The 26,982-nt window shown below is 46.2% G+C and overlaps 1 protein-coding gene across 1 annotated transcript; it reads right to left on the bottom strand.

Moving 5' to 3' along the window:
- Nucleotides 1-312: 312 nt before the first annotated feature.
- LOC103903221 (monocarboxylate transporter 2) lies at nt 313-26,632 on the bottom strand. Its single transcript, XM_009284379.1, has 4 exons — nt 26,416-26,632; nt 9,209-9,352; nt 3,450-4,325; nt 313-605 (listed from the first exon to the last, which is right to left on the bottom strand). Exons 1-4 carry the CDS (start codon nt 26,630-26,632, stop codon nt 313-315), a joined length of 1,530 nt encoding a protein of 509 aa, XP_009282654.1.
- Between the last annotated feature and the right edge of the window lie 350 nt (nt 26,633-26,982).

Here is a 26,982-nt window from a genome sequence, read left to right on the forward strand (position 1 = left end):
TTCACTGAGTAGAGCTGTAGTACAGGGAATAACAGTAGGGTGTCAGTTACACCCTCACTCAGCCCCTCTGGGAAATGAGAAATACCTAAAGAAAAATGTTGCAGGACCTTTGGTATGCAAATGGATACTGCACTGTGTCCCAGCACTTTATAAGAAACTAGACTTGTTTCTGTTCTAGTCTTCTCCTACAACAAAGAAGAGGATGCACATGGCACAGCATAGGGCAAAATTTAAAAACCTAGTGTGATTTCACAGCTGGTGTCCACTTAAGCAACCCAGAAGTAATTTCCCGTTCAGCCCATGAGAACAGGTTTAAACTTCATTTGTGCCATTCACTTCCTTCTTTAGTCCTTCTCGTTCCTCTCTCAAAGGTTCCAGCTCAGGCCCATCCTGTGCAGTTTCTTTGTTCCAGTTATTTCTGCCTTCATTTTCTGTCCTTACAGATTTAGGATCCTCTTCTTTTGCCCTTCTTTCCTTCTCCTCCTTGGCAAGCGTACGATAATTATAATAATTCATGATGAACAGGAAGGTTCCTGCCAGGACCATCACAGCTCCACATTTAATGAACATATATTTATAGTCCCCAAAGGTATCGATAAGAGTTCCTGTAAAACACATATTAAAAAAAAAAAAAGAAACTTAGAGATGAAGGCAAGTATATTGTGTTTTCAGATCCTAAATATAAAGGGACACCCTTGTGGTTTTAGGATAAAATAAGACATTCTCTGGAGTTCTGATCTCTTCCACAAATACTCTGATCCTGCAAATACTTCACACATGTTCCACTATATAGCCTGTGGGTAATTAATGTTGATATAGGTAATACTACCAATAATTTGTACAGTTAAGTAGAAGGGGACAGAGAACCTACATTGCAAAGTCTGGACTTTTCAGGCACGCCTATTTTCTCCACGCAGAAACTAAGTTCTCCGATCACAGAGTCTGCAGACAGCCTTTCCATTGACTCCAACGATCACCTACAAGGATGTCCATTTGATTTGGCAGTCCTCAGGCTGCCAACAAAAGTGGCAGCTTTCAGGAAGGCCTTTGTGAGATGGCACCTGGCCACTGGGTCTCGTCTCAGACTCTTGACAAAGACCCTCCAATTTATTCCACCACGGGTCATTCACCAGCATTAGAGGGGACTCAGCTTTTGGTCACAGCTGCCCTTTCTGCATTTATACTCGTGATGTAAAGATGAAAGGGCACTGCGTGGAACTGGAAAACATTAGTTCCAGGGAAAGCAAAGATGATGCTGTCAATGTCAGATAATTTCAATGCCAAGACAAATGTGACAGGTTCCTCTCAAAGGTTAATGCCTCTGCTACGGAGTTACAGAGTAATTGAAGGGAGACGGCTTAATTGAAATGTCAGTGTTCTCCATTATGTCAAAATGTAATGCAAATCTTACTGGGATTATGATCCTGAGCATTAATTCACATTTACTTGTGCAATACAGACCATTCTTAACATCCCAAATCCTAATTAAAGTAAGACCCACTCCTAACCTGGCCTTCACAGTACAGGTAGTCCTCCTTGAAACTGGCCCATCATCCATTAGCTCTCTGACTTTTTGGAATATGTTCTCCTCCTTAAAAAGAGGGACCTTTAATTACTTCCTGACTGACCCCTAATGTTGAAAAACTGATGATTAATTATCCCACTGCATTACACTAACAAGGGATTTTATGGCCACCAAATAGATTTCTTGATCACAAAAATAGTAATTTTAACTGGTTTTGGTCAATGGTTCTTCCTGAATCATTCCTAGATGTCTTGGTACCCCATCTTCAATGCACTGTGTTTTTCATGTTACTGGTGAAACATCAAGCAAATGCTAATTGCAACAATTTTTCTTTTTCTGCTAATCAGGATGACCTAGAGGTCTCTTAAATAGGTTTCAATGAGAGTTTTAATGAGTAGAGTATTGGAAAATTCAACAGTAAGATAGTCTTGCCTCTTTTCCTTTGAGAATAAGATAAAGTCATAAAACACACTGGGAACAATTTACTTAGTTCATTAAAGCAGAACCCTGCAGTAGGTTATTAAAATGCCAAAGAACCAATAAATTTGCTGCTTATTAAAATGGTGGGGAAAACCCTACAAAACTAATATTACTGATTATTACATAGAACTGTTTTAGCCTCATTAGCAGTCTCTGGTCATTAACTTAATCTTCCACACAGAAAATTATGTAATTCAGAAAACGGTCATTTTAAAATTGTATTTTCTTTTGTTTGTCATTAATTAAATAATGAATCTCTAAGACAGCAAGAGGATACAGCTGCTTCTGTCACACTGTATGAGCTACACGGTAATACGAAGAATTAAACGGCTCTGCAAGATGTGTCATACAGAGTATTACCCAGATCTCAGTTTTGAATCCAGGAAATGGGTTTAAACTGCCTTCTTTCTGTGTATTCTTTAAATTTATTATGATACTGTCATATCAAAAGAATTAGCAGAGTTTAACTTCTTTCCGTCCAAATACAGACAGCACACACAACCCGATTAAACATTTTAGCATACTTAAAGGTGACCAGTTTCCCAACCAGTTATTCAAGCTTTCATACAGGTGAAATGCAAATTGCAGGACAGTGCACATAGATAGGATGGCATCTATACACTGCGAGGATGTCACCTATAAAGCCATTTAATTCATAGCCAACCCAGATCTGGTAAGGACTATACTTGAGTCAAACGCCAGATTCAAATATGGTGTCTTCCAGACACGGTGTGTTCCTTGTAGAAAAAGAAGTGAGCACATGCTATAGAGGGAAAGAAGCAGAGGCTGTTAAAATCCCAGGAGATCATAGCTCCCACTTATCTTCAGATGACTGTAAGCCCTGCTAGAGGTTCCATATTGTCAGCATGGACATTTGAGGGTCTCTGTCTCTTGATATTTCAAACCATGCCATCCAAAATAAACCTTTTTTTATTTTTGGAACAGCCTTAAATCTATCAGACGCTCTGAGATGACTGAAATACATAAGTGGAAGTACTCAGAGCCTTAGAGACAAATAGCAAATACTAGGTTTGAGTCAAGAAGAGGATTTCATAGAACTGTTGTGTTTTACTGTGCTTAAACTGCGGTGGACTCCAGCCTTTTGCAACGGGGGAGTCTCCAGGAGGAGTCGTCCGAAGTGCAAGGTTCTTGGTGTTGCAGGAAGTCCACCTCTGCAAGTTCAGTTCAAGTGTTTGAATGGATCAGGGACTAAAAGATCACTCTACAAACTCTTGACTTCAACTGGAGGACTACACAGAAAGGAGTAAAGAAGAAACGCTGGAGGAGACACCTAGGACCTGCCCTCCCTGTCCAATTACTAGTGGAAAAATGGTGGGTGGGAAGCAAAGAAAACACATTTAAAGTAATTTCTTACAAACTCTGCTTGCAAGAGGCTAAATATAAGTGACAACCCAGTTGAAGCAGAGGAAGAAAATACACTCACCTCCGATAGGTGGTCCCAGCAATATCGTGCAGCACTCTGCAATGGTGACCAGGCCAACAGCGCTTGTGAACCGGGCAGCTCCCACGAGGTCCATGAGCGTTTCAAAGAGCATGGCACAAACCATGCCAAAGGCCAAGCCGAAAAAGATGGAGTAAACGACGAGCCCTGTGTAGCCAGAAGCCAGTGGGCACAGAAGGTGGCAGGCGCCATTGAAAGCAATGGAGAAGCTGAAAAAGTATTGAATCCGCGGCCTCACCCACTTGCTGTTTGCAATGATGCCAGTGGTAGGTCGGGCAATCATATCCACGATAGCAAGGATCGAAAGGAGGAAAGCAGCTGAATATTCATCAATGCCAATGTGCTTTGCATAGGGTGCCAGAAAAACAATGGGGGCAAAAAATCCCAGGAACATGAGCACGTTTCCGATCAGGTAAATCAAGAACCCTCTGTGCTTAAAGAGGGAAAAATCAAGGTACTGATTGACTTTTTCACAACAGCCTTTTCCTCCTTCCTCTTCCGTTTTGGTCTCCATGGTGATGTTCATGGGACTACTCATTTCCATGGCATCCTTAGTGACCTCTTCTTTCAGAGCATCCTTCCCTTCCTCAGTCGCCTGGGTTTTGACTGGTGCTGTGGCTGCCCCGATGGGTCTGAAGAGGGCTCCTGCCACACAGCAGTTTAATAAAATTGCCCCAAGAATTAAAAAGCTGCCCCTCCAGCCAAAATTGTCAAAAAGGAACTGGTTGAGAGGAGCCAGGGTGCAAAGCATCACAGGGCTCCCCGCCATAGCAAGGCCATTCGCGATGGGTCTTCTCTTTAAAAAGTATTTCCCTATGATTATCACTGATGGCTGGAGGTTGAGAGCAAGGCCGAATCCTGGAACAGAGAAAAATAGTTGAGATATAGATACACAAAGGAAGATTTGAGACCCATTTATCCTCAGCTCATTGCTTTAGGCAAATTCATGGACAATTGGTCCACTGGTGGCTCTTCAACAAGATAGTCTGGATGCAAACTTTGCTCAAGATATCCCTAAGCTTCTGACTGCCGCATTTGGATAACCAGACCCCAGAAAGACACTTTTGGTCAGAGTACACCCCTTCCTTTTGCACTGCATATCTCCTGGGTGGCAAACCTAGCACAAAGAATTTGCTTCGGAATAAACTGAAACTATACCCTCAATGAATGCTGGCTGGTTTTGTCCAGAAACAGCAGCCATGTTGGAGGAGAGGATGGATCTATTAAAAAAAATGACAACTCCCAGTTTGAGGAAGGTTGTTCTGGCTTGGACAGTGCTAACCACCAAAGCGCATCCTTCTCACGTGCGGCTGGGGCTGGCACCCCCTTCCATGGGTGGTGGGCACCCAACACTGCTGCCGGGCAGAGAGACCTGCACAGAAAATAACATCACCTTTCTCAGCCGCTACTAATTTGGTGGTGTGAGCAATTCAGGTCTGATGCAAAAGATTAAGAGGTCTGCAAGTACACAGCAAAACAGCTACTAAGGATGCTAATTAAACAGGACCCTAGAGTGTTTCTTTTAATTAAAATTTATTTTTATTGCATTTAGATATATAAATGGTATTATAAATCTGCATTGCTAATTCAGTTAGCCAGTTTCTCTTGCACAGGTGAAACCTGAAGGCAGAGATACCAAATGCTGTGATGGTCTCAACTTTCTGTGGTTCTGTTTGAGAGCACTAGCATATAATAATCTCTTCTTTTCAAACATTTCTATGATGTGCAGTATTTCCTTAAAAAGTTAAATTTTCAGAACTCCATCAAAATGGCATTTAAAAATGATGCCACATATTTTCCACCCTATCATCCAAGAAAGAATGAACCACATTAGAACAAAGCAGAAATGTAATCCTTGAAGTGATTATACCAGAGAACATGAATCCTGAAAATAGGGTCATGCAGATTTTTTCTTGTTCATTAGTCTATATAATTAGTTTGTTTAACTGTGCAGTACATAATTAGGCATATTGCTTTACAGAAGAGAATTTAGAAAGGTCAAGGTCCTCAAAATTAATTAAGGAACAGTATCATTAGTCGCTGATAGAGTAGAATCCAACTGATGCAGCAGGATTCAACTGATGTTGGATAGCTTCAGTGTGAATGGTTATACAAAATTATGATTTTTGCCAAGTATAAGATTCATTTTTTTTAATTACTTGGAAGTTTACAACATTAAAAATAAATTGAAATGGCAACATATTAAAATTAGTCTTGATATGAAACACATTCTCAGCATGAACTTTTCCAGATAGTCCATACGTTTGGTAGGGCATGTCTTTGGGAAGTACAGCCTGCTCATAATGCATAAGGGGCCAAATTCATCCCCATGAAAGGGCTGACCTGAGAACTACGGAGGCAAAACACAGCCTTGGTTAGAGAACACCCTTGACGGTGCTCAGATATAGGAATGCATCTTCTTTCACCTGAGAAGATGCAACACGGTGGATTAGTTTGCTTTAACTCTGTGTTTCCCAGGCTGGCAGGTAAGGGCAGAAATTGAACCATCATTTCCACAGAATCATTTTTGGTAGGGACCTACCATGTGTCATGCAGAGAAGGAAAATCAGACTGCATGCCAGCTACTCACTTAACCAATAATCAACTCAAATTTTTTATTATGTGAACATTAATTTGCCAGTCAGACAAATCTAATTTAATATTACCTCATGCTCTTCCCATTAATTAAATTTGGAGAGTTTCAAATTGACTGACTGGAATTTCAATTTACTTTAAGCTTTTGGCTGACTTTAGTTGGAAATATTTATATCCATTTTATTCCAGTCTTCAGAAACTACAGCAGCTTTTCCATGGCTGAAATTGTTACTCAATAACCACATTTTCTCCCCAAGGATATGACAGAGAGGCCTATCGATGGTGTTCCATGAACAGAAGCAAGCCCGTGCCAGAGGGAGCATCCTTCCCTAGATTAAATACATCTGCCTCATATTAGAAGGAAATAAGTGGTGCTTCAGGAGTGAGCTGTGTAGCTATTGATCTTGTTCTTACTTTATTAGCAAGGGAAGATCCTACCAGGTATTTCAATGCTCAACATTAACAGCTGAGGCAAAGACTCCAGTCTCATTAGTTAACATGCTTCACCCTAGATCCCATTTTATTTCGTGGCGGTCTAATTGGTACAGATTGAACTAAACTGATCAGTCGTTATTGCCTTGTATTAAGCTTTGAAATTTGCTGCTACTACCTCAGACTTGAAGAGGTTTCATGCCTAAACACCTATTTAATGCATCCAGGCTGGCATCTATCCAGGTCGACAGCTTGCAAACCCCATTTCTTTTTCTAAACGCTATAGGGAAACAAGTCAGGAAGAGAACATGGGGTTTAGAGCGTACGCGAAGTGCCTCGTGCAGCCCACAGCTCGGTGCCATCAAGGGCAGAGCTGCTTCAGAGCTGCCTCCAACAGCGGAGCCCGGCCCCTGCTCTGCATGCAAATGGAAAAAGACATAATCAAGAAAGCAACTGAGATTGCCATGTCTAATCCCTCCATGGTAAACAGGTATTTCCCACTCTGCTCCTCTGAAGAGATTTCTATTAATATGCCAAAGATACAGGACCGTAGCAGGGACCTCCTAGTACCAACTATCTTGTTGTTATCTCCATCCCTGCAAATTACATGAACACGGTCTTTTACATCAGTCTGTTTCCTTTTCAGGATAGTAGGAAGGAGGCTAGAAAGAGTGTGATGTTTACAGGTTGCTTTACAGTCATTGCAAATCGCCTTTACAGAAGTCTCTCTCCTCGTACAGTAACGCTGTCTCAGCTGCGTGATGAGCAGGCAGCTTCATAATTGCCCTTGAATGCTTCCATGTTAGGCCTGACCAGCGAAAGCACTTCAAGCATAATTAGAGGCATCAAGCATGTTAGCAGGATTACAAGCATCTTCCCTTCTCTGTCAAATTAATATTCCTTCCCCAGCACAACACACCGTGCCTGGAAATGATGGGTTATTAGCTAAGACCTCATCCATACAGCTGCCCTCATTCAGCAAGCAGGAGGAAAAGACGTACACAACAACAAATGTGCTTTGCTCTGAGGAAACATCACGGCATTAAAGACGAGGAGATACGGGGGCAGTTTGCCCCTGCACCCTGTTGCTGGCACGAGGGTTACATGTGTGCATTGAGCACAGCTCATACTATCAGCTCTCTGGGGTGGGCAACGGACCAGATTTGCAAAGATATTCAGAGACCAAAAAAGAGCAGGGTCTTCACAAATCCTAGGCCCATTGGGGTTAGGCACAAAATTCCCTCCTGGCACATTTTTAGACAAGCACCTTCACAAATAGGAGTTGGTGCCTTCCTACAGCACTGTTCCTTGCCTGAGCCCTTCCGCTCACCAAAATACATATATTTTTAGCAAAGGATTTATGGTTTCCATGTGCTAATCCAGCATTAGTTAACTTGCTAGAGGACGTTTGTTTAGCAGGGAGTGATGCAAGCTCATGCATCAATAAATATTGAATTTATCCATGGGAGACATTACTTATTTTTATTTCTCATTGCTTTGTTTCTGGAATCTCTTTCAAGGAATCTGCAAAATTTATTTATTCAGTAATAACACAGTTTCATCTAACTACAGTGACTCTACTTAGAAAGAGTAAGGTTTAAGAGAAGGAATCCTAAATGGGGATTTATTCACTACCGTACAGATTTAGGAAAGCAATATTGGTGTAGGAGAACAGGGTGACGAACTTCCTGTCCCAATTTACTTTGCCAGTGGCTGGTTTTATTGATTTTAAATGTTGAGCTTGCACTTTTCATGTTCAGAAAGCAGCAACGCTTAATGTGGCTGCAGAGACATAGGGAACGTTCATGAAAACATACACCTTGCAACCTCAAAAGCCAATTTTGAACTCACTGTGTCACGTTTTCAGGCAGATGTCCTAGCTGCGCTGCGCTGGAAGAAACATTGCCTGTACCTTAGCCAAAATATCCGAACAAAAATGCTTATGATTAAGCATCTATACTCACACGGGTGGAGAACTCCAATCCATCTACCTTTAAAAGCAATAACCCAGCACCTGCAGGCTTTAAAGATGCTAGACTGAGCCTATGCCTTCTCCTGTTTGAGTTTCCAATATGGAAATTCGTATTTCAATACAGACAATTCAAACTGTAACTTCAATAAGGAAATACAGTTTTGTTTTTTTCTCAATAGGGAGAATATTGCGTCTTTTCAATCAACTCAGTAACTACTCAAGTAGTTATTATTTTCAGATAAAGAACCTCCTAACCTCACAAGCAGGCAAAGGGCAAGTAAACTAAAGCAAACCCCTGAAATCTCATTTCATATATCTCACAGAGGGAAGATAACGCACAGTAATATAGGAACACAGGTGCTTTCTTCATAGTCGCACTTGTATCTTGAAGGGCTTGCCTCGCCCAGGGCAGAGCGCAGTCAACCTGCGTTTGCTTCAGTGGGAGCTGAGGGCACTGATGGCCATCCTCACTGTCGCCTCTGGCCGAGAGCACTCATCTGTAAAGAGCACATCCCCTGCTAAGATCCCGCACGCGATGTTCAGCCAGGAACACGGCGCTTAGCAGGGGATATGCTTTTTGCTGAAGCTCATCTGGAGCAGCTGACAAGCGAGGGCCCCTGTCCCACCAACTTTTTATCTCACCAGGTTCCCATTGTGTTTGGCTGAGGTGTCCAAGGGTGGGTGCCCAAGCCAGCAGAAGAGAACCTCAAGTGCGGGTGGAAAGGAGACGCTTTCTTCTTACCTGTGATGAAGCCCACACAGATGTAGAGCTGCAGGATGCTGGTGCAGAAGGCAGCTGAGACCATCCCGATGCCACACAGCAGGCCTCCAAGTATAACCACAGGTCGGCTGCCATAGCGGTTTACTAAAATACTGCTAATGGGACCTGGGGAAAGAGTGCAAAATGGTTCTTGAGGTAGGTATCTTCTGACAGAAGGGCATGTTTGACACAAAGCAGGTAAAACTCTGCAATATTAGCGCCCCTGAGGTGCTGCTGCCAGCTTCTAGGGTGACTTCAGGAAGAAAATGGAAAAAGAGAGAAAGATGATCCGCACTGCGTGGAGATGGCAGCATGTCCCATGCCACACAGTGGCTGCGTAGTTGGTGACAGCTCCTGCCTCCAGGACTTAAAACTGTCATCAGAGAAGGCAAACGGCAATAACAAATCAGGCAAACACATGATCCCAACGTAGGAGCTTCTTGATCTATTATAATGCTAAACCATACACACAAAGCAGTGGTTCGTATTACAAGGCTCACATCATGAATACTGTTGCATTTTTAATGCCTCTATTTAATGTAATTCCGACACTGTTGACCAGGACTGAAGCTTCAGCAGAACGGTTGTTAATTAAATCTTAATAGCAGTCTATGTAGATAGAAACAGTTTGGGACGATGGATTAGCTGGAGCTCAAAAGAACCAGTTTGGTCTTACATTTATGTAAAGAGGTGGTTCAGGAAAGTGCAAAATTATGAGAGAGGGAAATAGCTTAACAAAGACTGTGCACACTGAAAGGAAGCACTTAAATCTGAGGAAGTGGAACACGCCAGCAGCTTTGGGCAGAGGAGCAAAGAAGGGAGGTCTTGTGTATAATAGTCTCAACTAGCTTGAGGACCAGTAAAATTCAGAATCACAGAATTATATGTCACAGGGACTTTGAAGGTCTCAGGACCAACCTCCTGCTCAAAGCAGAGCCAACTCTGAAGTTAGACCAGGCTGAGAAGTCAGAATGAGAGAAAGCAAACTGAGCAGGAAAGAGAGGTCCAGAAGTCAAGCTATGAGATGTAAGAAAAATATTCTGTATTTCTCAAAACCCCTGAACCAAAACGCTGCAAAAATGATGCTGGAAATGAGGCAGGGGGATACAGGCAGCTTTTCCTGTCTTATCTTACCTGACTACTTCTGGTGCTACTCAGCACACAGCAATGGTGTTTCGGAGCTCAGTGTGCCTGTTTGCCTTCATTCCTGCTGTTACAAACAGCCCACACCGTCCACATACAGATTACTGGAAACGGGTATTTTAAGCTCACAGGCATCTCTGAAGTGTTTGACTGTGGGATCTACCTCACCGCAGAGCCATTTGGTAGGATATTTACCTTTGCTTAAATAATCTCAGCCAGAAAGAGTGCCAGAGCTCTTTCCAGAGCCTGCAAACCACGGCACACTTGAGCACAGGAGCAAGACCCAAAAACCCCAATATCCCCCCAGCATGGCTGACAGCATCCGAACAAGTTCTCCACTGTCATAATGTGCAAGAATAAAAAACAGTAGGCATGACTGGTTTAATCTAGGGAATGAAGCCCATGGTTACATCTGTAACATGTAAAATACTTTCCACTAGATGTCTAAGGTCAAAACACTCATAAATGAAATACACACAAGCACAGTCTTAACAGCATCCCTGTAATTGCATGATCCGTGAGCTGGTCCCATCGAATGCACCATTCCATTAAAATTTCTGTGAGTGTATGATTACGTGAAGAGTTTTTTCTCCTAATCCTGTAACTGGATTCACATGCATGCATCCTTTTGCTGCACAGAGCACTACAGAATTCAGTGAGAAGTTCTGGGGAAAGAGATACATATGTCAGATCAGCACAGCAGGAAAGGGACCCCTTTCTCACTGAGTTTCCCCTGGTCAGGGCTTGGACTTGTCACGTTACGCTTGAGCTGGTCTCAGCGTCTCCTGTAATTCAATAGATTGAGCCAGTGTTCCTCGGAAAGGCACCAACACATTCCTCTGCAGCCTAAGGGCACACAACTCTTCCATTTTTCAATTTTCCACATGTCCGCATTTCTCCAGAATCAATCTAATTACTCAACTAAGAAAATGTGGTTTCAATTACCCCTCCCACTGGAAGGGGGCTTTCACATTAGCCCTAAAACTACAGGATGTCATACCATGGAGCAAAGCATTTAAAGCCCACAAGATTTCTGCCAAGGCCCTTCTCCTGCTCTGATTCGGGCAGTTCCTGGGGACAGAAGCCCCTGCTATGAGATGTAAAACAAAATGCTCACTTATGCCCCACTCTTGCAGCACCCACCTCAGGAGAAGGAGAATATGGATCCACGTCCCTCTCACTCCAGTCCATAAGCTGTCCTATTGGCTTCACCCATCAGTAAGGATAGGTTTGGACCATGACAGCAGATGTTGAACTGGAAGGGGCTGAGGGTGGGACACGTTCTGCTCTGCTTCCCGGCTACTGGGACAACGCGGGGTAGAGGCTGGAGTAGATGAAAGCAAAAGTTCGTACCCCAACCACTGGCTTTACAAATGAGAGCACCCTGCCTGTGCCCCTGGAGCACCCTCCATGAACGTGCAGTGTCCTCAACCACATCCCAACTTCCCAGTGATCACTTATTAAGCAGCGAGACCACAACTGCTCCCTGTTCTTGTCTTGTGTGATCTCTCAGCAATGCTTTACAGCAGGTCTGCGTGACCTGATCAGCAAACAGCCTTCATCTGCTATAACCAGCGTTATCAGTTTTACAGGGGGATAATCAGTCCAACTTGTTTGCCAGTCCGGGTGGGAGAGCTGTGGTCTCAAAGGTGTTATCTGCCTGGGCTGGGCCGAGCTCACAGGGAACTGTGACAAATTTCAGAAGCAACATAAGCCTTTCTCCTTCACAGCCTGAAACCTTAAGTCCAGGCCCTGTGAGCCTGCTTTGCTAAAGAAGCACGGCGTACAGGATCACAGCACACACTTGTGAGTCACAGCATTTGATCTCCCTGACCAGCCTCACCCACATAGGACTGAGGGTTGGAGACCTCTAAGATACTAAGTGCAGCCAGTTAAAGGAGAAAACAGGAGCAGAGCATCTGGACTAAACCTTTCCAGCCGCTGGAGAATCCACAGCGAAGGCCATGATGAGCACTCAACCTGCAGGGAAAGCATCAGTTAGACCTACACTTTACAAGACACCAGAGAACCCAACCCAAGGCCTCAAACAGTTGGGAAACCAAACTTCCCTGAGCTGCTGCAGCTCATAGGGCCAAGGTTTTGTAATAGTCCTGAGCAGACCTTCCAAATGCACTGAAGCAAATGCAAAATCACATCCCCAAAATTACTTCCACTTAAGTCATTTGGACCTACAGAAACGTCCATAGGCTTTAATGGAGCAGCCTTTCAAAAGCTGTCCCATCTCTTGGCAGAAACCAGCGCACGCGATATGTCACATAGCTTTGCACACTTCAGCACGCAAACCCCGCCAATTTGGGCAGGCGTACGAAGCACAGACACGTACACCTTCACCCTGCCCAGATGTCTTCAGTGATCAGCATCACACCCAACAGATCTAAATGCACCTCTCCTGCCCTGCTCTGCCACATGCCACCCATAGTGTATTTCTCACAGGGGCCTGATTAGCCATCAAACATTAGGTAACTTTAACAGCAGTGTGCTGGGGAGCTTCAGAAAACATCAAATAGCTCATGTCAGGGCAGAGGAATTAAGAAGAGGGAACAACAAAGCCAGCACCGCAGTTGTGGGAAATAGGAAACACGATTACTGCTTTGCTTGCAGCTATTGCAAAAATTAAAAGTGTGACAGCCCCTGGAAACATGGTGGAATTGAAAAGTGGGACCTGTCATTTACCAGTTATTCAGCCTGCATGAAAAGAATAAAGATCCTGTGTATATTACCACACAGAAACCAATTATGGTAACGTGTACAGCTTAGATCCCAAGGCACCTTTACTTGCTATACCTGCCTGGTCAAACGTGCAGGAACCACAGGCTCCTTGTCCTGGCATCCAAACTCAATCATCCTTCCTTCCTGCGAGCCAACGGTGGGAGAAGCTAACAGGAGTTGGGGTGATTTTTGCCTCTTAATTTTCAGAGTCAGGTGAGGACAGGGCAAGAGACACAGCTGGCAAAGCTCTCAGAAAGCCACCATTTACCTGGCTTGACCTTGCAGAAGCAGCCACACTAATGCTGTCTAAGTCCCTGAAAAGTCATGGTGAGGAGCAAAAGCCATCTCAGCTGCCGAGCATGTCCCTGATGCATGGCTTCTCAGGGACCCGAGCAGCCAGGGCTAGTGTCACCCAGCCAGTGCTGTCCCCACAGCCCCACCACCATGGCAGCATTGCAACTTCTAATGAGGAAATTAGAAATAAAACTTAATCACGCCCTTGCACCACAACACATTCCAAGGATGAGGCTGACAACACAGGGGTGGTAGCAGCTGGTGCTTCACTGTGGGAAGGGGTGGCATTTCCACCCACCCAGCCTTAGGAAATGAGGCAGCCCCTTCCACAACCCAGCAAGTGGCTTCCTCCCTCCCAACGAACTTCCAGCCGCAGCCATCATTTATCATCCATCGCAAGGGGATGACACGAGACAGCAGAGGACACAGGGGGGATGCTGAGCCTCATCCTGCTGCTGGCTTCGCTCAGAGCCATGCCTGTGGCTCTGCACCTCCCCTGGCTCGCAGGACACTGCTGGGGGACATGCTCTCCAATGGAGCTACCATCATCTCCTGGATAAGAGCAAGGAAAGCCAGCTCAGAAACGCCTCACTTTACACCCCAAGCCCTTGCAGAGCAGGGTGCACACAAAGGGGTTTCTGCCTGCAGTAAAACTCTGCAGTCTGGAGAGCAACAGTTGGCACCAAATATCCCCAAAAGATGCTGCTGGGTTCATGGCACTCCTGGAAGACTGATGTAACGTAAAGCACTATCCTCAGGCTGTATAAATCATGCTGGTTTAGTGCCTGTCCTGTATAAAGCCTCTCTTTTCTCATACCTGTGGCAGATTTCCATTCGTTGTTACCTAGTACATGAAAGGCCATGTCAAAGAAGCTGATCTTGGTGGCAAGCAAAACACAGGAACTCGCCAGTGGGAAATAAAGCAAGCCCCAACTCATTTGTTAGCTTGTCCAATTACTTTTCACCTTGAGTTTTGCATCTGCAGAAGTGAAAAGGACCCTGAAAAGGAGATTGTAAAACCATAAAGAAAATGCAAAATACCCTGGACTCTCCCCTCTCGTCCTCCACAAAGCCAGGCCATCTTGTCATTTATTCTTTTTGAGCTGCTGAACTACGATCCAGAGAGGATCATAACGCAGAGTTGGCATTTAACAAGAAATATCAATCCAGACTGGCTTAAACTCTTGCAAGTATGACAGTGTTCAAAAATTAGACACTTGAATTGCCTTTCTGTTTTCCTCAATAAGCCTTATGAATTTTTTATGAGTAGCAAAACTTCCCGTGTTGGTGCAAAACACCAATGTATTTTTAACAAGGACTAAAATGTTCTTCTCTCCCATACCTCTGACCATATCCCTTATTTGTCAGGTTTGGTTTCTCATTTTTTGTAACTTAACCTAATACTAACAGAAACAGTTTCCCCCCTTTTCGGTGGAACCTGGCTTGGATTAATTTCTACTGAAATATTTCTGTGCAGGGCTCTTGGAGAAGCAGCTAAGAGCTGAGACCCTGAAAGACAGACCCTGTAACCCAGAGGCCTCCATGCAACGTGAGTTTTTTCCAGGTTTCACAAGACTGACCTTCTGACAGTGTAAAGTGGCACAGAGCCATTGCAAACATCATATGTCTGCTGGTAAGACCATTTGATGGCCATGCAAATGATAAAATAGGAACCCTTTAAAATAGTCCACTGCATCGACCCCAGAGCTGGCAGATTTGGGACCACCAGTGCCCCCATCGCTGGGGCTGCAACGTGCAGCTCAGCTTTTCCCACTTTTCCGCAGTGACAAGCGGCTCTAAAGAGCTGTTACTGTACAGGGACATTGGTCAGCACCAAAAGAACTACCCAGATAGTTAATATTTTCCAAACTGCTGTGAAAACACAGATAATACTAAGGAACTCAGCACGACATGACTGGCGTTGACTATGTGGAGTCGCTGGGGACATAAGAAGGAGCAGAGCATACTCAGCTGGGAAGAAAGGGGGGGAAATCATTTATACTAATAAAACAAAGTCTATTATTACACTAGTAGTAAAACAATGACAGAAGCAGGCCTGCAATTTCCTCAGTAATAATCTCATTCCCTCAGTGGAATAACAACGCTGCCTTTGGCCTCATAATTTATCCACCAGGGTACCAGCCCATTGTAACAGAGCAACCTCCTCATTACCCCGCAAATGAAAGCAAGTGCCCCCACGTTATTAACATGCTGCCAGAATCTACCAACCTCCCGAGGCGGAGGGGATCAGCATCAGCAATCAGCACCTGGTAACAATGCACGGCCCGAAAGGGAGGTGGCCTGAGAAAACACGGGGCACAGTCACAAAGGCAGGGGGAAAGGGATGAGAGGGTTAAAACCTGCAGCCTCTTAGTCTTTTGCCTCGCTAGAAGAGAATTCCAAGGTCCAGGACCTGGGTGGCTCATGCTCTTAAGTGTTTGTCACCAGGGCTTGGAGAACTGCTGCTCACCAGCTGACCCACGTTAAATGAGCCCTGCATGTGCCTGCTCCAGATCACCAGAGGAGAAGAACTGCTGGTACCTGGTAATAATACAATGTATTAATAGTCTCAGCTGCTTGGTTCAGATGGTTTGTTTTGCACCTGCAATGGCTGAGGAGCCCACACACAACTGGTTTTTCCTCAGGCAGTGCTGCTGAAGACAGGACAGCCATGCATGCCAGTGCTGGAGGACAAGCAGCAGCGAGCAAATGCTCCAGGTAACAGCCATGGTATCAAATACCCCTCTGTCAGACCCCAAAGGACAGCTTCCAAAGACCTGTCCACCCCTAAACTGCCCCAATGTCTTCTGTTAGTATTACTTTGCACTGCACATAATCATTTTTAAATAAGGAAGCTGAAGTCCAGCATATGCAAGAGCAGCTCCAACAGCTAACCAGTCACCAGAAGGTGCCTCTCTTTCTTCCTCGTAGGCAAGGAAAATGGTCTGTATATTAAAGGGGGCAATGGCTGCAGTTTCAGCACAACCCCTGTGAGATGCATAAGCCAAGCATGGGAGAGACTGCCTAGACATGTGTTACTCGTCATCAAATTGGTCGGTCCAGGCTCTGTGGTGCTGGGTCTCCCGGGCAGGATTGGCACCGTATCCAGCTGAGAAGGCAGTGGGTGTAATGATCTGGTGCAGAAACCAAGCCGCGGCAGCCCTCCCTCCCCTGCACCCACCAGGCACGTCCTTGGGAAGCCAGGGACCCTGACCTCCCATCAGAAATACGTGCGTTTGCCACAGCAGCATCCTGATGTTAAAAAAAGAAGAAAAACAAAGCAGACGAGGCCGAAGCTTCAGAAAGACAAAGTGTCCTCTTCCTTATCCAGCAATCTTATCTGATCAGTGCTTCGGCATTTCAATTTCCAGATTACACAGCTGACATGTGCTGCTCCTGCGGCACGCAGAGAAGCCACAGGCCAACAGCTCCAAAATTGGGGCTGGAGCCAAGGTCCTTTGTGTCACTTCGTATTTAGGCAATTAAATAACCGCTCCTGCAAGGGGATGGCGTCGCAGGTGCCGAGCACACAGCTGCCTGCGCTCAGTGGTTTCCCGGGGCTGCTGGTTTGGATCTCACCCACACAGCAGATCACAGCCCCTGACCTTCAGAAGGTCACGACTTACGTTTTTTGAATTTCTTTCCCATGATTTTTTTTAGCTAACCTTTTGCTTTGGCAGGACCGCAGACTTTTATCCCTTCTGTCCTTTGAAGCCCAGCTGCAGAACATGAGTTCCCTACGCAGCTGAAACACCTATTCCCTGAGATCAGCAGCCCTTCGTTACTGGTCTTAACACGCTGCTCTACAAGCAAATTGGCCCCTACCTGGCCATGCTCTCCAAAGGGCTTTGTCCACCTCCTGGAAGCCCTACGTAATTTGACCTGGAGAGCCATCCAGGGGCAGAAAAGCTGCAATGCTGTGGGACAGGTTGGCATCAAAGCTCTCGCACTCCTTCCTACGGCAGCACACAAAACGCACGCTGTACTGACCGGGGGAAGAAGCTTTCATATGTTTGAACTTCACTTGGGGCAGTGGATTATAACTTACTCCTGGGCTTAACACCTGCCTGCGAAGCATTAACAACCCCTCAACCAAAACTCTTCGCTTTCTTCTTCCTAGTTCTTATTAATCTCGGTTTTTATTAAGTCTATCACAACTCTATTACTGCTGCCTGGTGACCTTGCTAGCTCCAATGAAGGGCAAAATGATAAAGCTTTGTGACCAAGTCCACGAACACAGAAATATTTCACCTAAACCTATAGTGCTATTATTGCTCTTAAGTAGAACAGGGCTATTTAAAAAAATAAAAAATATAAGCACATACGTGGTGACCTTGCAGGGCTTGAGTGCTCTCTGAGAGTCAGGAGAAGTATATGAATCTGCAGCACCATCCATTACAGAAATCAAATCATTCCTCACCCGTCTTTCTTAACAAAATCCACGATCATAATGGTGTTGCTACCTCGGGAATTGCCCCAGCATGGGAAGACGTCTTGTTTCAATGACACGGGGAGGCTGATTGACTCTTGGTGGGACTCCAAGAGGTGGTGACAATAAGCAAAAGGATGAAGTCCAGCACTGGGCAGCTGAGCCACGGGTACACAGGGAGCACCTGCCTGGGCTTGGGCCACAATGGCAGGATGCCAGATATCTATCGTGGATAAACAGAGATACTCCTTTTGTTTCAGCCTACACAAAAGATCCAGGTGGAAAAGCACATGCCCAGGGAAATCCTAGCTTGAGAATTTTTGTTGAACCAATGCTGTTAAGCACATAAGTCTGGGGACAGACTTTTTAGTAGGGCCTGTTGTGATAAGACAAGGGGTAATGGTTTTAAACTAAAAGAGTAGATTCAGACTAGATATAAGGAAGAAATTTTTTACGCTGAGGGTGGTGAAGCACTGGCACAGGTTGCCCAGAGAGGTGGTGGATGCCCCATCCCTGGAAACATTCCAGGTCAGGTTGGACGGGGCTCTGAGCAACCTGATCTAGTTGAAGATGTCCCTGCCCACGGCAGGGGGGTTGGACTAGATGACCTTTAGAGGTCCCTTCCAACCCAAACTATTCTGTGATTCTATGATTCTATGATTAAGTAGAGAGAGCTGACGCATGATACATTACTGCAAATATTGCCTGTCCTCCCCTCCTCTCCCTCTCCTGTCTCATAACCCTCCCTCAGCACTAAAGGCTGATGAAGGAGGTGCTCGTGTCATTTCGGACACCCTTGGGTAACTGAGGCATCCCATGGGGTGGTCAGACACAACACAGGACCCGCACTGGCACGTTGCCCAGAGAGGTGGTGGATGCCCCATCCCTGGAAACATTCCAGGTCAGGTTGGACGGGGCTCTGAGCAACCTGATCTAGTTGAAGATGTCCCTGCCCACGGCAGGGGGGGTGGACTAGGTGACCTTTAGAGGTCCCTTCCAACCCAAACTATTCTGTGATTCTATGATTCTATGATTAAGTAGAGAGAGCTGACGCATGATACATTACTGCAAATATTGCCTGTCCTCCCCTCCTCTCCCTCTCCTGTCTCATAACCCTCCCTCAGCACTAAAGGCTGATGAAGGAGGTGCTCGTGTCATTTCGGACACCCTTGGGTAACTGAGGCATCCCATGGGGTGGTCAGACACAACACAGGACCCAGAGGACACAGGTGGTGGATTTCCCGGAAAGACCAGCGAGGAGCCGGCTGCGCACCGCAGATCCACACTGCATCCGTATGGGCTGAGCATCTCCGAATGCAAACCATGCCCAGGTACTGACCCTTTTATTTCTCTGCTAAACCCAAGCTACAGAAAGTGATGGGAAGCCCATAGTGCAGCCACCCAAGCACAATGCACAAAGATCACCCCTTTGCTTTTTAGGAGTGAAGCCACTCGTGTGGGAACTCGCAGGCTTGGGGCTCTGGGCTTCTTAAAGAACAAGAAAAAGCCCCAGCACATGCTGTGGCAGCTCATTTCTCAGCAGCAGGGGATGAAAACAGTAGCAACAGCATGTGAGCTCAGCATCTGCAAAAGAACACGTGCCTTGCAGAGATTATTTCTTAAACCAGACGACAGCCCCGTACGATGCTCCACACAGGCAACCTGCTCTCATGCAGACAGCTCTCTTCCCCTGCCCAGCCGCTTGGGACTCCACACACAGAAAATCTGCTGCAAAATGCTGGGCAATGCACAATTTTGCCAGGCACCCCCGTCACCGAGCTTTTAGCAGGTAAAGCCTCCACCAGTCAGGGCACATCCTGCCCTGGTGCTTGTGGTCCATCAGGCAATGTCTGAGCCTGGGCTCTCTTACCCACTTGCTGCTTGTCCTTGAAAAAGCTTCACACCTCCCTTCCCGTGCCTCAGTTTCCCCTTTCAGTGCTGTGGTACTTCACAGCTATTTGCAAGCACTTGGGATGGGTGGAGAGCCCTGGGTGAGGTCTTCTGGAGGCAGAGAAGGTTTTGATGAAGTTTGGACCAGACCAGAAGAGAACATTGGCAGTTTTGATTAAGTTAAAAACTGCAGAATCAAACTCATTATTAATACAGCTTTACGCCACTGCATGTTGTAAGGTGCTTTCTAAACCTGTCACTGCAATTTATCATGCTAGCAGTGTAATAAAATACAGCTATAAAATTTTGGATTAAATGTTCAAGGTCAATGGTTGACTTTTAACTTCCCAATCTCTTCCTTGCTGCTTTAGTAGATGCTCTATTAAGCAGTTACAAGCTCTGGGAGAAAGTTTCTTTGGAGAAAAGATTCAGTTGTGGAGCATCTCCAGAATTAAATCTTTAGACATTTCATCCAATTACAAAACAATAAATAATAAATAACAAGAGTAATAAACACTGGCTGACTTCAGGATAAGGCTTTTACTTCAGAAATGCTCTCATTTTTCTTGTGTTTGCAAAAGGTGGCTTTCTGCTCCTGTCTTAGCAAAATAGACAGAAGGTGATGCCCTAATTTTAATAGAAATTTGGATCTGTAAGAACAGCACTCTAGAGATTTTGGGGGGAGTATTACAGCAGCGTATAGCGAGACTGAGACCAAGACTCCATTGCACTACATACTGAATAAAAACAATGTATGGTCCTGATGCAACTTAGCTTTTTATGTATTAAAGGGCAACAGAAGCAGAACATATTTAAACCTACAAACTGTATACAAACATGCACAAGGCTTGGCTGCACAGCAATTGCAAAAGAAAGAGTGAGATTCTTCCAAATGAGGGGGAAAAAAGGTCCTATGTCTCCTGCTCTAGCCCCAGCTATTCAAGCTTATCAGCTGAAATGACTGTGTCAGGATCTGGTCTCTGAGTTTCACTCAGATGACTTCTGTTGTTTCATTACAATGATGAAAAGAGCATTTTGGGCACATAGTCACCATAAAAAAAACCCTGAAATTGCAGATACTGTCCTAGGTATTAAATTATTCTCTCTATTCTGGCACATGTGCCAGAAAGCCGGCTCATTGTTCCAACTCTAACAGTTGGCTATAATAAAAGGCATTACTTCTTCCCACAATCCTTACCTCTCTTATAGCCCTAGAGGAGACTGTAACAGCTACAAGAACATTGCTGCTATTAAATTAGTAGCATCAGTATTTCTTATTTTTAGAATGTTTGGCTGCTTCTCCCTGATGCTGAATAGGGCAACTAAATTAGTAGCAAATTAATATTGCTTATCTTTTCTTTCCTGGGAGCTCAACTGCCTCCTGCTTTCCCTGGGTAACCGTTATCTCTGGGGACTCATTTGTGGCCTAGCTTGATATGTGTCACCCTTAAAAATGAGAAGAGGGCAGCTCAGTTTGGTGTTGTGAACATGATGCAGGCACATGGCCCAAGTCAGGAGGCGTGAAGGCCAAAGGTTTTCGTTTTTGCAATGATATTATTTAAGATTGCCTCCTTGAACAAAACCCATCCCTGCCCATCAGGCAAGACCTTGGGAGCCTTGGTTTTGTGTTGGCATAGCAAAGTCCAAGGAGGCAGTTTGCAAAAGAAAACCCTGCCAAGGACATGCAGCAGCACGACGGGTGCCTTATGATGCTCCACGTTTTTACAATGTTGGTGTGTCCTTGCCACCCCCAGAGCCTGATACCTGGGAGTTGAGCTGCAGCTGAAGAAACCTTTAGGGAAGGATGGTGGCATCTCCACTCATTCCTTATGGACAGATCCTGGTTCCTTTTCTTTACAACCGGCAAAGACTTTGCTCTGTAATACTTTTCTCATTTGGGGTAAGGAATGAGCTCTTCGCCCATGACCAGAAAAAAAAGTAGAAACATTGCAAAACAGAAATCCTTCTTTATCAGATTAACAGGGTTTCACCCTGCAGGATTTGGTCAGAGAAAAGCAATGTTCCCTTGTGCTCCTCACTCACTAACCTCCCTGTTTGCCCTCCGCAACTGGAAACATGGAATTGCTGAACATGAACACTGGCGAGAACTACAAGTACCGTATCATAAAGTCCAGGCTATCCACTTTACTGCACACTAATCTGTTTTACTACTTGTATTACAGTGACAGAATTGTTTTCTGCAACCTAGTTCAGATTAAGAAACTGGGGGATAAGACACATTAAAACTTCTGCAATATATATTGCCAGAGCCTTGGCTGGTGTAAAACAGCTTCCTAGGGGAATTAAGCAGAAAGTGAAGGGCAGAAACAGTCTCGGCTGCTGATTTTTCAGTCTTAGTCTGAAAAACTGGCACTGCTCTGGTGCTACAAGCCACAGCCTCAGGTGGTCACTGTAAATCTGCATCCATGCTGTCAAAGGCAACAGAGAAACTCCAGTGGAGATTTGGGCTAGTTCATGTGAGCATTTTCAGAAAATACGGTTCATTTGCATTATTTATGAAATGCAAACATAAGCTCTGTAACACAGTAAGCAGCACAGCCTAAAAACAAGTCCCCACACCAACAAGCATGCCAAGGAAACGAGGGACTGTCTCCTGAGGATGTTTGCAAACAAAAGCTGTTGTCAGTGAGAGCATCAGAACCTCTGCACCCTGCCAAGGCACCGGGCAGCGCAGCTGCCCTGAGCTCCCCGGGACGGAGGGAGCCGAGCAGGGTGGCCGGGTCAGTCCTCGCGGAGGACATCCCCATGCTTGGATGCCAGCTTCGCTGCCCTGAGTCCTGGCTCCGAGAGCCATGGCACAGCCCGGAGACGTGGCCGAACACCGGGGAGGGGACAGCAATGCTACAGCCTTTCCCTGAAGCCAACTGAGCAAACAGCGGAGCCTGTGCACTCTTGAGGAAAGCTGTTGATCTGCGTGGCCACCTTCCAAATCATGGCCATTTACTGGTACTGGAGCAGGGGGAAGGGGTGGAGGTGAGGCAAGTTTGGGGCTTTCCTTTCGTGGCTGTGATGCCCACACCTGACACCAGCAAATGCACCACTTGGCCCCTCCAGCCCCCCAGGACACAGGGCCTGATGCCTCGCGTAGGAGATGCTCAGTGCATCTCCACGCGGGCTGTGACAGTTCTGCCTCACCACTGATTTGGGAAAGGAAGGGAAGGAAGGGACAAGCCATGGCAGTAGTTACCTGGTTTAGTAACTCTACTAGTTACTCAGGACTATCTTGAAAGCTTACTTTGGCATTTTTAGAATTTCTTCTTTTCAGAAAAGATTAGAAAAAATCCAGTGTTAAATTACTTCCTAGTTTTTCAGCAAAGTAAATCAAGCTTTGCCGCACAGGCATCCTAACAGCTCTAACAGGCACTGCAGCAGAGCAAGACTTTGGCAGCTCACAGGAACCGGCACCCCGTTCCTTTAATGAGAATTTCCAAATCACTGAAGTCGTTCATAAGTCAAACCCGCTCTGGCGTTAAATGCCCAGTCAATCAAATTAGATGTGTTAAATACACTCCTGGGCACGTGTGTTTCATTTGCTCCATGTTCTGCAGACTCCCATCGTGGCCCTGTCTGCAGCCACTGAGCAACTCGGTGTCTCAGCCTGGATCGCTGCAGAGGGAGGGATGATCAAACAAGCATAAATCTTATTCAAGAGCAGAGCAGAGGAGAGAAGGACATAACTCCGAGCAACTGCAAGGCAAGTGGGAAGGTACAAAGGTACAATCGCCTGCAATTAAGTCTAACAGTGCCCAGTTGTATCATCCCCCATATTACTGTATAATAGCATAAGGGAGGGTAAAGTTAAAGCTCCTTGCAAAAAGGCAGGAGACACTCAGTTAATTGGGATAAAAGTCCACTACAACATCCCAGGTACAGAGCACATGGCACCGGCTTGAACACTTGGAGAGAAAGAGAAGAAAGTGGGTTGGAGAGTCTGCAGATGGGAGGAGGCAGAAGCGATCAGAGCAGCATTTCACCTGCTCCAGCGCCAGCTCGTTGGCCGTGACCCGCACCCCGAGATGCTCAAGCCCCCCATCTACACCCCTGAGAGCAACTTCAGGCACTGCCAGGTGCGGGGTTAATCTGCAGAGCATGTTCCTCACTCGGTCATGGTCAGGCACGAAGCATCTCTTCCATACCAGAGGGTGGGGGGACACATTTTTATTGGAAGACAAAGCAGAGCTGGCAAAAACCCACAGAGGCAGCCAGGGAGCTCCCAACCTACAGGTAACTACTTCGGCGCATTTATTGCAGCATTATGAGACAGGTGATGGGATATCGCTCCAGCACATGGCAGTCTGCGGAACGGACATGATTTTTGCGGCCGCTCCATCAAGGTCTCCCCCCACCCCATGGCAGAGCAGGGTTTCCCACTGCTTCACTGTGGATGATGGTGGTTGAAATCATAAGATCATCATCATGGTGCCTTAAGCCCCAGCTAACATCTACCCAGGACTGAGTGCAATGGAAGAAACGGCATTTTCCCAGGAAGAAGGCTTGCACTGTACGATGCCCTGAGCTACTGGGAAGACAGAGGGAAATGTGTTAGGGACCCAGCCATCAGGGAGAGCAGTGGTCCCTGCTCCCCATGGGACACATTTAGCACACTCACCTATATTAAAACCTCAACCACGGCCTTCCCAACAAGTGATGTCCTAATTTTAGTACCAGACCACGAAATTTACAGCAGCCTCCACTCATTCGCATACTTTTGGTACCAAATATTAGCCATCTCTCTTTGACTTCCAAACCATGCAGCTTCCTAGACACTGATCTGTAGGCAACGGAACACACCAAAGGCATGGGCTGCCTACTTTTCCTTTTTTTCCCACCTGACTACTTCAGAAACATTCCTCATAATCTACCCCAGCCCCCTTAAAAACAGCATTTAAGTAGCATCTAAATGACAAGCGGTCCTTTCGCCTGCCTCCCCACGGCAGTGTTTCCCTCCCCCACCGCAACCCACTTGCTCCTGTTCAGCCTATACAGAGCACGACTATTCCCTTTTCACTGCAGACTGCTTATTTATATCGCTGGGGCTGAGGCAAAAGTGCTTTTCTCTGGATTTAATAACAAGCCCCAGTGGAAATCTATCCCAAAGCTGCCGCGCTCCCCAGGGCTCAGGCTCAGCATCCTGTCAGGGAGGCCAAGGGGGTGGCCTGGGACAACAGCACTGGCTTAAGCAGAGGATTTCTCTTTCTAAATCGCTGCTTGGGTTTTGCCCTCAAAGTGCTCCATTTGTGGGTTTTCAAATAGGAACTCAGCCCTTGCAGAGCTACTCTCCGTGGGACCAAACCTTTGCAGTGGGTTATAATAGAGTGGATTACAATAGGCTCTGATTCAAGCATCGCTTCCACTTTACAAACCTTTACAAAGCATCTTTACTTTCATTATCAACTGTGCTCTCCAAAAAGCACTACAGTGCATTATTAAGGAAAAAAAAGTCCTTTTTAAAAACAAAGAATATTTTCAGAATCGTTTTAATAGCCAGGATAAATATTGATGAAGTTTCCTACAATTACAGAGCGTGGTTCCTGTCTACCTCCCATTGCAGATTTAATCAAAGGCAGCCCAAGTTTTTCATTGAGTCATGAAAGTGGTATCAAAATCATAAAAAAAGAGCAAAGTTATATGCACTGCTTTGCAACTGATAAGAATGATTGACTCTGGCTATTTCATTGCTGTGATTATAAGCTGCCACAATAAACAAGCAGCTACTTCGTTTATTGCTCTACTCCAGGCTCAGCTTTGGCTGAAACCCAGACCCAGCTATTTCACACCAGCCTATTCTCAGGGCTTTTTCACTGATGCACACAGAAAGCTTTCGTAGGTAATCTTCTGATTTCTGGGTAGGGGACCACCGCTGCTACCCTCAGCAACACGCCAGGTCCAGGCCATGCTGGTACTTCACAGCCTCTCGGGTGCAAAGTTACCGACTTGTGTCAAAGCAGGACAGGAGGATGCCAGTGTCTCTTCGAAACAGCTCGCCCGTCCCCTCGCCACTCGGATACAAGGAGCAGGGCTGGTGCTGCCTGCCTTTGGGGGAACAGAGGTGCTGTGTGACAGGGCCAAGGCCACGTTTTGTTTGTGGTGTCAGAGAAATCCCCCAATGCAGCCCGCGGCTGGCAGCGTGGCCGGAGAAGGGGATGCAGCAATGGAACACACCATGCAGCTCAGCCTCTGGTGCGCAGAGGATACTGCACCCCTTTAGGGCTTCCGCATAACACCGTGCCCATGTTAGTGAAATGAGCCCTATTTTGAAAAGAAGCAAAGGTGCTGCAAACCCAGCTGGAAATAAAGGGGATGTCAGCACCGAACTGGTCACAGACCACATTTTCAAAGACATATGGAGTCCCCCACAGGCCCAAAACGCACCCAGAGGAGTCAAAAGATGCCTGCACCCACTGAACCCAGTCACAAATTCGGAAGGCACCAGGCCTGTTTGAAAATCCCAACCAACATCAATTTACCTCCAAAAACCTGCCTCTTAGCCCCTTTAGGCTCCACATAGGACTTGTTTCCCTAAAGAACATTGGAAACACAATCAGAAAATAAACCTGTTGATAGTGCCCGTGCAGATGGACACTGCTGCTTTCCCTGCACGCTGGCCCAGAGCGGAGATTTCTGGCTTATTTCTGCTTTTACAAGAAAACCGTGCCGCAGGAGCTGGTGCAGGTTTACTCACCTGCACCGTACGTCGTGGCCAACATGATCGAGGAGACCCACGCGATCTCGCTATAGGACGTGCCAAAGAAATCCTGGATTTCTTTGAAGAAGATGGCTACGCCTTTGGGGAAGGCGTACGCGAAGCCGATAGAAATGAAAGCACCGAAGACCACCACCCAGCCCCAGCCGCCGTCCGGCGGGCCGGGGACTCGCCCCGCGTTAGCGGGGGGCGGCATGGCCGGGCTGTGCGAGCGGCCACCCAGCGCTCCTCGAGAAGCCCTGAAAAACAAAGCGCAAAGGCGCAGAGTCAGTCCCAGAGATGCTGCTCCCCCAGATCCCCGGTCTGCAGCGACAGCATCGCCCCAACGCAGCTTCAATCTAGCTCTTTATTTCTAATGTCGCACCCCTCCCCTGCCGTTTTGTGTGGCCATTTAATGCAAAGAATATCAGCCATATGGAGTCGTGCCTCCTGGCATCCGTACTGGGGCTGGGGGGAGAGCGGGACGGTGCCAGAAATGCCCCGTGGAGGTGGACACGATTAGGAACGGCGGCTCCGACCCGCTGCGCCGCCCCACTCGCGTGTGCC

This window comes from Aptenodytes forsteri, unplaced genomic scaffold, assembly GCF_000699145.1.
Source record: "Aptenodytes forsteri isolate BGI_AS27 unplaced genomic scaffold, ASM69914v1 Scaffold53, whole genome shotgun sequence".
Taxonomy (NCBI): Eukaryota; Metazoa; Chordata; class Aves; order Sphenisciformes; family Spheniscidae; genus Aptenodytes; species Aptenodytes forsteri.